The sequence below is a fragment of the Poecile atricapillus genome, chromosome W (genome assembly GCF_030490865.1).
Source record: "Poecile atricapillus isolate bPoeAtr1 chromosome W, bPoeAtr1.hap1, whole genome shotgun sequence".
Lineage (NCBI taxonomy): Eukaryota > Metazoa > Chordata > Aves > Passeriformes > Paridae > Poecile > Poecile atricapillus.
Window position 1 is genome coordinate 53,934,333 of NC_081288.1, and position 13,875 is coordinate 53,948,207.

At 39.3% G+C, this 13,875-nt stretch overlaps 1 protein-coding gene across 2 annotated transcripts in view; it reads left to right on the forward strand.

Annotated features, from left to right (window-relative positions):
- The window catches only part of LOC131591391 (cadherin-like and PC-esterase domain-containing protein 1), a 148,168-nt gene that overhangs the window by 37,244 nt on the left and 97,049 nt on the right, over positions 1-13,875 (forward strand). For both annotated transcript variants that reach the window (XM_058862020.1, XM_058862019.1), the window contains 2 exons: positions 10,974-11,130; positions 12,638-12,806. In XM_058862020.1, the coding sequence (XP_058718003.1) occupies positions 10,974-11,130; positions 12,638-12,806 (326 nt within the window). The remainder of the gene's footprint in view (positions 1-10,973; positions 11,131-12,637; positions 12,807-13,875) is intronic.

Sequence of the window (13,875 nt, forward strand, 5' to 3'; positions counted from 1 at the left end):
GTGACCTGGGCTTGGTGTAATATGTTTGTTCAGCTTTGCAAAAATGTTGTGGCATGGAGAAGGAGTAGGAGTCATAGTTTGGTTTCCATCCAGACATAATTTACTGATAAAAAGCCTTTATTGTGTATTAAGATCATCAACCAGAAAAGTTTAAAGGTTATGGGCAAGTTTCCAAAGAATTCTAATTTACCATGGGTAAAATTAATCTTTGAATAGAAACTGGAAAAAAACTGTTGTGCACTGTATTAGGTCTATTTAAACTTCCCTCTCTTTTACCCTTTTTTATATATATAGTAAATTTAACACAGAAGGAAAGGATTCATTACATCTCATTTAACCATTTAGGAGTTAGGTATCTTCTGAAAGCAGTATTCTAGTCTTCCATTTAAATAAGTGGAGAGAGATACCTACCTACAAATGCTAATTCTTTTTATCTTAAAATATATGTTTAAAATAGGTGTGTGGAATTAGTCTCTGCAGGTGCTTGCTACCCAATTATGTCTCACCACTGCCTGGAGAAATTGGTAGGCCCTGTTCGTGTTGTAAAAGATTGTCTTAAAAAAAACATTGGTTCACCTGCTACTTGAAAAAAGGCCAATTGCAGGGGTTTTATCATTTTACTGTCACAAAACCACAAACACAAGAGGCGCTTACTACACACAGAGCTTTCTCTTTAAAGTATGCGCACTTTCACTGCCATCCAGAAATGTGGTACAAGCCACTTTGTAATATTAAGCTGTTTGGTGTTTTCTCCTGTGCTGGGTTTATGTGGAAAGTTTCTGATAGCGGGAGTGGCTTTTGTGAGAAGCTGCCAGAAGCTTCCCTTCAGTCCAGCAGAGCCAATGCCAGCCAGCTCCAGGATGGATTTGCTGCTGGCAAGGCTGAGCCCATAGTGGTGGTAGCACCTCTGGGATAAAATACTTAAGGGAAAGAAAACAATTGCAAAACAGCACCTGGAGAGATTAGTGAAGAAGAAGTGGGAAGAGGTGCTCCAGGCGCCGGAGCAGAGATTCACCTTCAGCCTGTGGTGCAGCCCAAGGGGTGACAGCTGTGCCTCTGTAGCCCATGGATGTACATGGGGGAGCAGAGATCCACCTGCAACCCATGGAGCACCCAGTGCCAGGAGAGGTGGATGCCTGAAGGAAGCTGTGACCCTGTGGGAAGGCTCCTGGCAGGAGAGACCTGTGGAGAGAGGAGCCCACGCTGGAGCAGTTTGTTCCTGAAGGACTGCACCCCATGGGAGGGACCCATGCTGGAGCAGTTCATGAAGAACTGCACCCTGTGGGAAGGACTCTCCTTGGAGAAGTTCACAGAGGACTGTCTCCTGGGAGAAGGGACCCCATGCTGGAGTGTGAAGAGTCCTGCCAGTGAGGAGGAAGGAGTGGCAGAAGCAATGTGTGATGAACTGACCACAGCTCCCATTCCCCTCTCCCTGCATCACTGTGGGGAGGAGGTAGTGACTCAGGAATAAAACAGCCTGGGAAGAAGGGAGGGATGGAGGGAAAGTGTTTAAGATTTAGCTTTATTTCTCGTTATCCTACTCTGAATTTGATTGGTAATAAATTCAATTAATATCCACACATTTTTTTGCCTATGATGGTAATTAATGAGTGATCTCTCCCTATAATGCCTCACAAGAATTTCATAAATTTCTCTTGCCTGTCCAACTGAATGATAGGCTTTGGTGGGCACCTGGCATATAACCAGAGTCAACCTACCACATCTTGTCTTCAGGGAAGGGCCATTTGTAAGCATCTTATTCCTTACTTATATTTTTAGTGCTTTCCTGGCAAAGAGAAAAGGCCTTGTGACTGATGGTGAAATCCCAAGGTAATACATGTGCTTTGCGGTCTGGCTCTAAATCTTACCCTCACAGCAAAGGAGGATTATTCTAGCACTCAGTTGAGGAACTATCATACAGAAAAAGGCCCATCCCTTACTTCTCTGTTACCAATAAGAAAGGTTTAGAACCTAAATTAGCTGAAGTTTTTTAAAGTAAAAATAAAAAATCCTATCTCTTAAATCTAGGTATCTCCACATCAGCATGTGACCTAGGGCTGAGATAGCTATTTCAACACAAGGTTCTTGTGACAATTAAGATGCCACGGAGAGTTCAGCATGCCCAGTAGAATGGCCAGATTTGCCACAGAATCCATTTTCTTTTGGTCCAGCAGCTAGAGGTTTAGAGGGATATCCTGTGGTATCCTAGATGGCAATAGATGTCTATTTGTAGATACTGAATTTAACACTTGGTGTTTAGAGTAAACAAGCCCAAAAGAGCATTTATTTTCAGTGTAATTCAGGGTTAGCTGAATTGCTCTACATGGACTTTATAGACTACACTTACATACACTAACAGGAATGGCAACTTAGACTGTTGGGGCCACCTCTGTATAGACCAGACCTCAGTTTAAACCCATGAATTAATCCTATTCAGTATCACTGGATATGTGACATGTAATCTAGAATGAGTGGAATTCTTCCACAAAAGGTGAAATTAGAAGGAGAAGGGTAAATAATTTGATTTCAGGTTCAGGGGACAAAAAGGGCATAAGTTGGAGCAAATTAGTCTAGAGGTGAGACTTCAGATACTCCCCCTTCCATTCATCTGATTAAACCAGCTCTTTCCACTTTCTTTTGCTTGCATTCTCCAACAGATCTCTCTTTCCAACAACAGCAGAGTTGCCAATTAGCAATTAGGATTTGTTTGATCCTCAATTTTAAAATTATTCACAGAAAGAACAGTCCTCATTAATATTTCCTCCACAAAACAGTTTATTTCCTTTCAAATCAGCTATGTACTTTCCCTCTTGTGTGTTTGAGTCAACAGGGTTTCTCTACAATTCCTGTTAAAGAGGATCAGTTGGTTTGTTATTACTGTCATTTAGTCAGCCTTCAAGGAGCCAAGCAATTTCCTGTAAAACTGAAAATACAAAGAATTATGTTCTCTAATTAAAGACATAGCAAGCTGTAGAAAGAAACACCAGGCAGCAAGGCTGAGAAAATGGTATTACTGGATTTACTGTGGCTATGACAGTGGTGATGTGGATAAGCAATGGTAAAGTGGTTTAGGTTTTTTTCATGTTACTGTATTTGTTGTCGTGCAACTCTTAAGATTCTAGGCTTTGTATTTAAGACAGCACGCCCATTCTCATACCCCTGTTGTATAGGAAAGGAAATTATTTATACAAAATATCAGGACAGTGCTTGTTTCTTTGCTTTTTCTCTTTAATGGAAAATGTTTTTGTCAGTCTGGCATTTCATATTGCTTCTGTCTCTATGGTGTCGGGGGAAATAATGCACTTACGATATTCTTTTTAAGAAAGAAGCTGGGAAGAGAAAAAAGTTAGGAAAATCCATCTGGAGGAAGACTAGAGGAGCAAAAAGGTTAAAAGTACATGCTGTGTGTAGATAAATTGGATTACCATTGAAGACAGGGTTGCTGGAAGATTGTTGTGTGGATTTGTGGCAAAGGATTTGTGATGAGACATGAGAATAGTAAAAGATCATAGAATTCAACATGGAAGACTACTTGCTGCACAGTCTGAGAGGATTGTTTGAACAAGTGCTTTTTCAGGGCAACTGGCCCAGTTTTTACTCAAGTGCCTGATGTCTGCTCACTATATGGGACTTGGGCCTTGAGAAGGTTCTGATATAGCTAATGGATAACCAAGGAAGTCTCCTGGCATTTATTGCTCAGGTCAGGAAAAGCTTCAGTAGTTGTAGTGATCTGGAAATTAAATCTTCCTGCAAATGACCCAGACCTAGAAGCTCTCTGAGATTGGAAAATGACTGTAAAAGAGATTTCAGGCATTCATACCTGGTAACCCACCGTGTGTGGGTTTAGAACTGGTCTTGGATGCCTCCTGGAACTACTCTCCGCCAAGAGATGGAGAGGACTAAAGTCCACAATGTAAGCAGAATTTCCCAGATTCAGTATAGGGCACAGGAAAAGCATCCTGATGCATGTGCAACAAATACTATATTTGATGGGTTTTGCCTGGGAAAGTAGTGGAACTGTTTATAGCATTGCCTCCCTAATTTTCCTGTTCCCTAAGGAATCCAAACTAGTGTGTCTTTCCATGTAAGCATTTGTCTAATTTCATCACTTCCAGTGCCCAGCCTGTGCCATGCATAGCTATTTTCACTACCTGTGCAAATAATTGATCCTTTTTTAAAGTAATACTTTCGCTGTGTGCCTTCCTTCTGTGTTTCTGTTTATTAGTGTCACTAGTGCAGACATTTTATGAGTGTCTGCCAGCCTCATGTGCTCCCATGATCTCCTGCTGGGCTGGCCAGCAGCATTAATCACACAGGAGGTCTTGGGATAGGCATGAGCCTGATGAAGTTGTATGGGAGGGAGAGCCAAGATAGTCCAGCTGTGTGACTGTGTTCCCTCTCTGTGATATGTTTATGGTCTAGTGCTAACCCTGTGCTAACTTTCTTCTGCTGCCTATCCCCAGTGTCCTTGGGTTACTCTGGAGTTGACATGAAAGGTTATGACCTGAGGGGGTAGGAAGCAAGACTTAGTGGAGCCACTTGTGGAAGAGAAGAATTACAGATCAAATTTATTTTCTATTGTAACAATTCTATATCTCTGAGATGTGAATTTGATTTTTTTTATAGAAGAATGCATTTCTTTTGGCAGCTGGCCCTTATAAATATTTGCGTACCAGTTTTGATCAGGTTTGTGGCTATTACCTTTCTGCTATTGAAGTTAATAGGAGCCTCAGGAGTGGCTAATAAAATCAGCATCTGATTTTTCCAATTAATTTGATTACAAACTATGTGAGGCAGGAATTTCATTGGTTTTATAGCAGTGTCAAATATCAGCTAGATAAGAACAGCAACATAACAGCAAACATTAGTAGTTTGAAAAGAAATAAAGCAGCTAAATTAAGTTAATTACTTGGCGTTCTATATTCTGCCTTGCCACTAGTACAGAATTGTGGCTCTAATCATGCAACAGTCAGCCAGCATTGTCACTGAGCTGCTTTTTCCAAAGTTTTATAGCTTATCTGTGTAATTAAGTTCTAGTTTGAATGGTGCACACAGAAGAGGCAACCCTTCTAAAAAATACTGGAAAAAACCCCACATCTCTAACTTTAACTCTTTTAAGATGCTTTAGGAATGAAGACACAAACACTATAATTAATACTGTAAATAATATTTTTCATGCACCTGCCAAAACAGAGACGTAAAAAACATGTTAAGTGATTAATCTAAACTGAAGCTGTATTTGCTGATGTTTCTAAAGGGAAAAATAAACAACATCGTACAAATGTAGCACTGCCAAAATTTTATCTTCTTAACTCTGAAACTTCACAATGAATTTCAGTGCATTTCAACCCACAGTTTGAATTAATTTGCCTCTAGATCTGTTTTAGTATAAAATTGTTTGGTTTTTAATACTAAACCTGTTTAGGATAGTTTAAACTTCCAGAAATGACAAGCAGTTTGACATTTCTCCATTCTAAATATCCAGAGTGTGTTACTTTCAGATTAAGTGTACAGAGGGTAGGATCACTGCATTTTTTTAATGTAAAAAGCTTTTAAGGGCAGCTGAATCAGTAGTCAGCAGTGGGCAGGATATGGAACTTGCATCAATGTTGACTTTGCAAATAAAGCTCGTAATGCATATCAAGACTATCACATATTGAGTTTCTAGCAAAAAAACATATTCCAGTGTACTCAATGCAAATTTTTCCAGGACTTCACTGGGGGCCAGGATTGCCCCTAGTATTTCTAGTTTCCTTCAAATATTCATCATCTGCTTTGAGTTTCACAGCTACACTTTTCTAAATGCATAGGGCGTAAAACTGAGTGCTAAAGGTTCTCTCTCTTTTTTTAGCAACCTCAGGGCATAATGTGTAAGCCATTGTACAGTACTAGTCTTTGTTTCAGTCTTTTCATCCAAAAATCAAATGGGTAGCAGGAGGCAGTTCAATGGGATAGGTCTGCTTTCTGTGACAAGTCTCAAGGCATGTAGTTGAAGTGGTTCAAGTGAAATCATCCATTCTCCAAAATAAACCCTGAAAAACAGACAAAAAATTGCATTTTGCATGTTCATTGCTTTCACAGTTAAGCAGCTTAGAGCCGGTTGCTGTACCTGATTGAGCCAAAGGTTACCAGGCTTTATTTTGATCTAAATTCCTTGTCCTGGAGGACTCAGAAGTCTGCCGAAGAATCTATGGAAGTTTTTTAGGCATCTCCTGATGTGGAACAATCTTTGCAGCTGTTAAACACACCTTTCCAACTTTTCCAATCCAGAGATTGGAAAATTGCCCAGCTGTAAATTCTAGAAGAGGACTAGGTTGTAGAAATACAGCTTGCCTGGTCTGTGTCACAGATAAGCTCTTTGTGCTCCAGCAGCCAACACAGAAGAGACTGCAATATGGAGTTCTCCTAACTCACTGAGGTGCCCTGTCAGAATGCAAACCTGCAAGGCTGACAGGACCTATTATCAGTAGTTCCTGAGTATGGTACTGTAGAAACTGCTGACAAATGACATGAGGTTCCAGTCTCTCGTTTTTTTTAATGTCAGAAAATTGAGGCTCCTGTTAGAAACAGGCTACCAGTATGAAAATCTAGGAAGACATTCAAAAGGTTTCTATGCAGATGGAAAGGCTGCTCTACAGTTTCAGTATCAATGTACTTTAACATTCTAAAGCAGTGTTTTTCCTGCTAAAAAGAAAAGCAATTGGATGAATACCTTGCAAGTACAAATGTGCTGAGTTTACAATGTCATTTTATGAAAGAAATGTACAATGTGCTGGGCTCAGAACAAAGCACAGCACTTCAGTTACATTTCATTCCATCTCTAGCTTTGTGCTTCATTAAACAACCAGGAGCTCCCAGGGTGACTCAATGCCTCTTAAAATGTTTGTAACAGAACTGACAGTTGATGGGCACTTGAGAAACAAAATGACCTTTTTCTCACAGACAGTAGTCTTAATTGTTCCTTGCTCCATGTCTGAGGTGTGTAAAATATAGTCTATTTGATCTTGTACAAAGTAAAGAAATTAACTAAAAACCCATATCAGAACCTTCCTTGTAACATTAAAGGATACTGTAGAAGGCAAGATAAAGGACGCATTCTCATTCATCTTCTGTTTCTTTTTCTTTCAACCAAATTTAACTCAGTTCAACCAGAAGGGTATTCTCCTGTATATGCTCATTCCTTGCCTTTGTGGGTCACTAGATGTTTGTGTTAACCTAAGCATTCCATTTACCACCAGTCCAGGTGGCTACAGCCTGGCTTTGCTCCAGGAATTCTTAATTTGTCCAAATGTACTTCTAGCTATTGGTAAACCTTTTGCTCAGACACATGTTGTACCTCTTAAATCAACTGTTCTTTATTATGTATGCATTGAATCTCATGTTACACATCAGAACTCTGAGGCAAAGACAAGTAAGTAACTTGTGAGCTGGAGATGGGGGGAGGAGGAGCAAGAAGTCATAGCTGTGTAAAAACACTTGAAAGGCCTCATTAGATGTCAGTGAGGCTGCTTCATTAGGTATCAGTTGTCACTGTGAACTGATCTGTTTGACTGTTGTACTTGATAGATTGCGGTTGACAGAACAGTATCTGCTGCCAGTTCATGTGACAAAGAGGTGCTTAATTTTTTTTATCTAGAGGTGTTGACTTGCTTTGGTGGATTTTCTACCTCCTCTGCATATGCCATGCAGCTGTTCTTATGTCTCAGGTCTGTATTTTACCTCCTGCTGTGGTTAATGTGTGAATTCAGGTGAGAATGTGTAGTGGCCTCCTTACTCATCAACATGGCCTCACAGTGAACACCCTAGGAAAAGGTAAAGTGGTGTTTTTGTCGGTGTTTGCAATGGTACCATTCCAGAGATGTCAGCATCAGAAACCTTTTTCAAACCAGAATTTCAGTGAAGCTTTGGGTTTTTTTTTTCAAATTGAAAGCAAGTATCCAGCCATAAGTCCTTTGCTTTACACTGGAGCATTAAAAATGGCAGTAGCAAAAAGTACTTGTGGCAAAGCCTGCAGCTGCTCCTCAGGAAAAACAGCACTTTGTGTAACGTTTCCATTACTGCATAGCCACTGTAAAAAGAAAAATAATCTTCTTTTTTAAATTTTTTTCCTCTGATCTTTAGAGTCTGCTGTAAAAATTATGATTCATAAATTTCAAATAATAAGATTTGAATTTTTGAAAGAGTGGATGTAGTCTGGACATGGTGTTAGGATGCTGGGACTCTTTCTAACTTGGTTTCCCAAGCTGCCTGACACATCAACTGCTGAGCCTGCTTCACCTCTTCCACTATAAAATGTTGATGTTGTTTATGTACTTCAAGAGGACTGCTTAATTAACAACAGCTTGTAGAGTGATTTCAAGATGGAAAAACATGGCAATTACTGCAAACAGTAAAGGCACTGCAGGCTAATTTTCATTGATGATAAAGTTGATTAACAAATACACAGCTCTAATAAGCACTGTTACTGCTTTTGAGTGCAGGAGCAGGTGAAGAGTTGCCATGAGAACGGATGCAGCTGAGTGTGCTCAGTTCAACACTACTGATGTCTCTATTATTATAATTGTGTTCATTGATTACTAGGAGTAGATTTACCAAAGTGAGGGAGAGTCACTCCCTTTTAACTCTGCCTGATGGTATACATGCTCTGTGTCGTCTCAAAGGAAGTGAGAGTATCACTTCTTAGAGCCCCCTTGTGATGGGCTGTCTCACAGGGGGATGCCAACACAAAACCAACAAAGGGGTGTAAGACACCAAAAAGGTGCTCTATAGAAGAGGCATTTATGAGCATTGCCCATTTTTAGTTTTCAGTGCTAATCGTCAGCACCCTGAAATTTGTTTAACTTTCTCTTTCTTAAGACATGGAAGGTGATTTTTTTGGCTTTTGGTTTTTTTTTTTGGTTTTTTTGGTTGTTTTTTGTTTTGTTTGTTTGTTTGTTTGGTGTTTTGTGTGTGTGGTTTTTGGGGTTTTTTTTGGAGGAGGGGTGGCTGGGGTTTTTGGGGGTTGTTTTTTTTTAAGTTAAGACATTTTGCAATGACTTAGGGCAAAACTAAGGATCTTCTACCCAGTAGTTTGAGAATTCGAGGACAGCTGTGTTTTTCATCTGTCCCTACCCATTTGTTTTATTTTGTTAAATCCAGCTCCAGGAAATGGTCCACTGGGCAGTAACAAATTAATTAATGTCAAAGTAATCTTTTTTCTTTCCCTGAAACAACTAACACTCTCATTTAAGAGGGATAAATACAGGTAGAGAAACCACACCTCATTGTTATTAAACTTTGTCTTGTGAGTTGTTACTTGTTGCTTTAGCAACACAATTAGAAACATGTTTTTAAAAGGAGAAGACACATTGCTTTCTCTTGAGTAATGATATGTACAGCCCTTCTCTGCCATGTTCTTATTTTCAGTAAAATGTTTATTTTAAATAGCTAAAGTGATGCACAGGAATAGTTACATGGGACCATTGCTAATTGCTATGGTGAACTACCATTGTCTATCTACAGGGTAGAAATTGCCATAGTAAAATGCCCTTGTGTCTTTACATCAAGTCAGATATGGAAAAAATACAACTTGATTTTGCAGATCTGATTCCTAGGCATATTCAGAAGCAAGTCTGCTATATAAATTACTTAATGGGAGTTTGCTGTCTTCCTTCTGTCACTACACAGTCAAGTAGGCAGAGCAGTCTGCTTTTGTTGCTGTACCATCAAAATCCAGGTAGTTGCTTGCAAAGTTCATATCAGTTATAATACATAACACAGCAGAAAGATGTCAGTGTAGTGTGAATATAATTTGAGCATGATGTGGTCTAATAAATAACCGCCTGGTTTTGATTATTAGAGCCTTTAATCCTGTTATGTGTATGGTGTGATGGTGTATGTAAGGCAGAGGACCAGATTAATTCTAGATCCCAGTTGAGACTGGAAGGTTGAGCTGAGCTGATCTGATGAATGGACAATAAATACAGACAACCACAATGTCATTTTAATAGCCTCTCCAGGCAAATGACTAGTATTTTTCTTTAAATGTCTGTTTACAGCTCATCACCAGGAACACAACATCAGTTTTATTTTTCATTTCATGTACCAAAGTTGAGAGCGCATGCTTTAGAAAATAAGCTCTACACATAAATTCATAACATAGCACAATGCAGTATGTCATTAAAAAGAAAAATAATATGGTTTGGGAATAATTTGAACAGCTTGATTTTTCCTGGCCATTACTTAAGAACTTGAAACATGAGGTGTGTTAAGTTAATGAAAACTACCCTACATGAAATATTGACACAACATAAGGGCTTTGTGCCTTTTTTATCAAGCACAGTAAAAGCAGAAAATACATACCACTCCTTGACTGATCTCACATCACAATATTTTGATTACTATTAATAGTCACATGCCTCAATAACCTTGAGAACTGTGGTACATCAGTCCTGCTCCCACTGTGTTTGGTGGCAGAACTGACTCCCATAGGTTTTAGTACCTGCAAATTGTAGCCTTAATGGTGAACACAGAAACAAGGATATGTGCTTATTTATTGAGCTATGTTATAACAGTGGCAAAGTCCCTTGGTCATTAGTAAAGGAAATTTTTATCCCCCTTGATTGTAATTAATGCTTCATAAGAAAGTATGTTTTGGTATTCTATATTTGGAAATCAAGGATTTCAAAAATTTTTAGAAGGAAAAAGGGGATGCTTTTTGTATGCATTATTGCTGCACTCACCTCTAAAGTGGGAGTTGCAGCTATGCCTTTCAGCTTGCAGCTGGAAAGGAATGATTGGTGGGGGTGAAACTCTCTGCTAGGAGATCCAAAAAGGTTTATTGTCTCAGCATTTGTTATTTTACATTTTCATCTGATGTTGATAGCTCCTTTCTGTCTATTGTATTTTATACATTTAATCCTTAGCAGCAGGAGTCCACTCCTACTTTCAGTGCTCTGCTGACTTCCTTTCTCATCTCCTTGGTACTTTTCCAGACCTGCAGCTCCCACTTGTCACCCCAGACTGTTCTGGCCAGCCTGGACTGTCAAGGGCCAGCACCGCAAGAAATGTGTCCCAGGGCAGCACAATCACTGAGCAGGCACGTGCCTCCCATCCACAGCACTGGTGGAAGCAGAGCATGAGCACTAAGCTGTAAGTTAATGATAACCCACCCTCTGAAACTGCCAGTGCTTCAGCACACAGTTGTTTGGGAGTCAAGGATGCAGAATGGAGCAAAAGAGGAGACTACAGCAGATGGAGCACCTGGATGTATTGCATCTCTTACTTGCAGAATGTTTTTTTCTGTTACTAGCCAAGTTTGCATTATGTCTTGGTACAAACATCCAAGTCTTTATGTTGAGACATTGAAGCACCTCAACAGATAAATACAGACCCAGAGACACCCCAGAACCTTTAGGTCCCAAGGTGGCTGAGCTGTTTCCTGCTCCTATCCTTGCTTTGCCCCTACCACAGACCCTCATGTGTAGTTCTTTGCACAGAGATTCTCCCTTAAGGTGAAGAACCAAGAAGTACTTGATAATTAATCTGGTATCAAGTGCTGTTTCCTACACTACACTATTTCACAAATTTTATGTTCTGAGGACCTGCTGTTCTGCAAAGGGCAGAAAAAGTTCTCCTTAAGACAGATCTTATTAGACTTACTTAACAGATAGCACAATTGAGGTCTGGAAAGGCCACATACTGCCAAAAATTACACAGAAATGGAAGAAGAGCCCTTTGTCTTTTACCAGTGATCAGTCTTAGAGACCAATAATTTCTGTAGTCGTCTTTCCATTGAATTTTCTGTGAGGTAAATTGATACTCAGAGATTTTAACAAAACAGGTTAATAGCGCCATTGTGAATATGCACAAGTATAGCTCAGATTTTCCCAAGTAATGAGCTTTTAAATAACAGGTTTTTTTCTTGGGTTTGCTTTTTTTCTGTTCTGTTTCTATGTGGCTGACTCTCTTTGTGTGTACTGTGGTAGTGGTAGGCCAGTTTATAGAGAGCTGTGTCACTTCTTAAACAAAGTTATTTGCAGAATTCTTAGGTTTAACTGATTTATTGTGGGTTATTTCTAGGATCCTAGTCTTTCATAATATTTGAAATGACTGGCTTTCATTAGGGGAAGTACACAGCATCACGTGTTTCTGTCCCTTTGTTACAGAAGAAAGTGCTAACAATAGTGCAGGGTTGGGTGGGGATGTTCTTCTGAATTCACTACAAATCAGCATTATATAGGATACCTTGACTATGTATTTCTGATATTTAAGATGATTGGATAATGTTTAATTTAATCTTGATTTGATCTTTCACTCTGAATATTCTGGATTTGTAACACTAAATTATTCCCACAATGCAGTTACCCATATGTACCCTCAAACATCACTCCCTGCAAATATAGTTCCTTCATTTGTTTAGAAATTAAGAGTTAAAAATGCTGAAATCAGTAAAATGACTTGATGTAAAGCTTTGTTCCAGCCTACTTGATTTAATCTACTGTGTTAATTTAGGGGAAAAAAGGCTAATTTTCTATTTCCACTAATTTCACTATTTCACTATTTTCTTATAGCTCATTTTCAAAAGAACTGTAATATATGCTACATATATTTAATGCTATAACAATAATAAATGCAACATATTCTTATTTCTTTCCAGGAATCAAGTATCAACTACATCAGACCACAAGGACATCCTTAAAGCTCAAGACCTTTCTGTAATCATCAAAGCATATGTGCTTGTGACATCCTTAACACCTCTGCGGGCATTCATTCATTCAACCACCACGGTCTGGCATCCGCCCAAGAAGAAGCATTTTACCATAAAGGTAAAACATTTAATTTCCTCAGCTTTACATCTTTCAGGCAAAGTACATAGACAGAAAACTAGAGAATATTTTTTTCTCTTTTACCCCTTCTTTATTAGCAGCCCACATCCTACAGTGAATATTCTTCTAATACACAGTTTTCATTTCTCAGAACAAGTGGAGTTTGCTTCATGAAGGAGGAAAGCATTGCCTTGTGCACTGGGGGCCTGGGATTTGCATGTGTCCAAGCCCATTTTTATTGGTGACATTTGACAGTAGTTGCAAAGTCAGTGTTTTCTCTAAAGCACAGCAGTTTGGGTGCTGCTGTGCAGTAGCAACTTTTGCTGGGATATTGACAGTGTTGTAAAAAGGGGAAGTAAATATTTAAAACAGTTTGTTTAGATTTCTTTTTTAGATGCAGTAAAACAGACTAGAGGAGGGTCAGGGCACTTCTAAATAAAGGGAATGAAGTGTACCATGGATAGGATGGTTCCCCCCAGTCTCAATTTTATGAAGAAGGATGTTTCATATGTGTCTTAGATTAATTCTGAACATGTCCAAGTACGTGGAGATACACCTCTCTCTCTCCACATCTTGCTTGCTCAGCAGCCCCATGGACTTGCAAATATGCCTTCCTATTCCTTTCTTCTTCTAGCAGGGGACTGTGCTTGTAACACATCAGCTCCTTGTGAAGAAACTACAGTTGTACCACTGCTTCTTCTCTTTTGAAGAATTAAAGTCACAATGTGACAATGATTTATTGAGGTTACATAGATCAGCTCCTGCAGCAGCTGTTAAAGGATGGGTGTGCTTTGCCCATGTAGACTTCTTGGGGTAGGAGCAGGTCATGGCTTTGGATGAGTCTGAGTTGTGGTATCACTGTCAGGACTGTTGATGATATCAGCCGTTTGGTACGTTCTACGATTTTAGCTCTCACCAAGTGGAGTGCCTAGCTTAAGCTCATTATCTAATTCTAGTCATTGAAGAAACAGACACCTCTAGAAAACAAATCATCCTACTCCATTTAGACACCAGTTTTGGAATGAGTTTCCTGGTGAAAGTGTTTGCTTCCTTCTATGGGCTATGACAT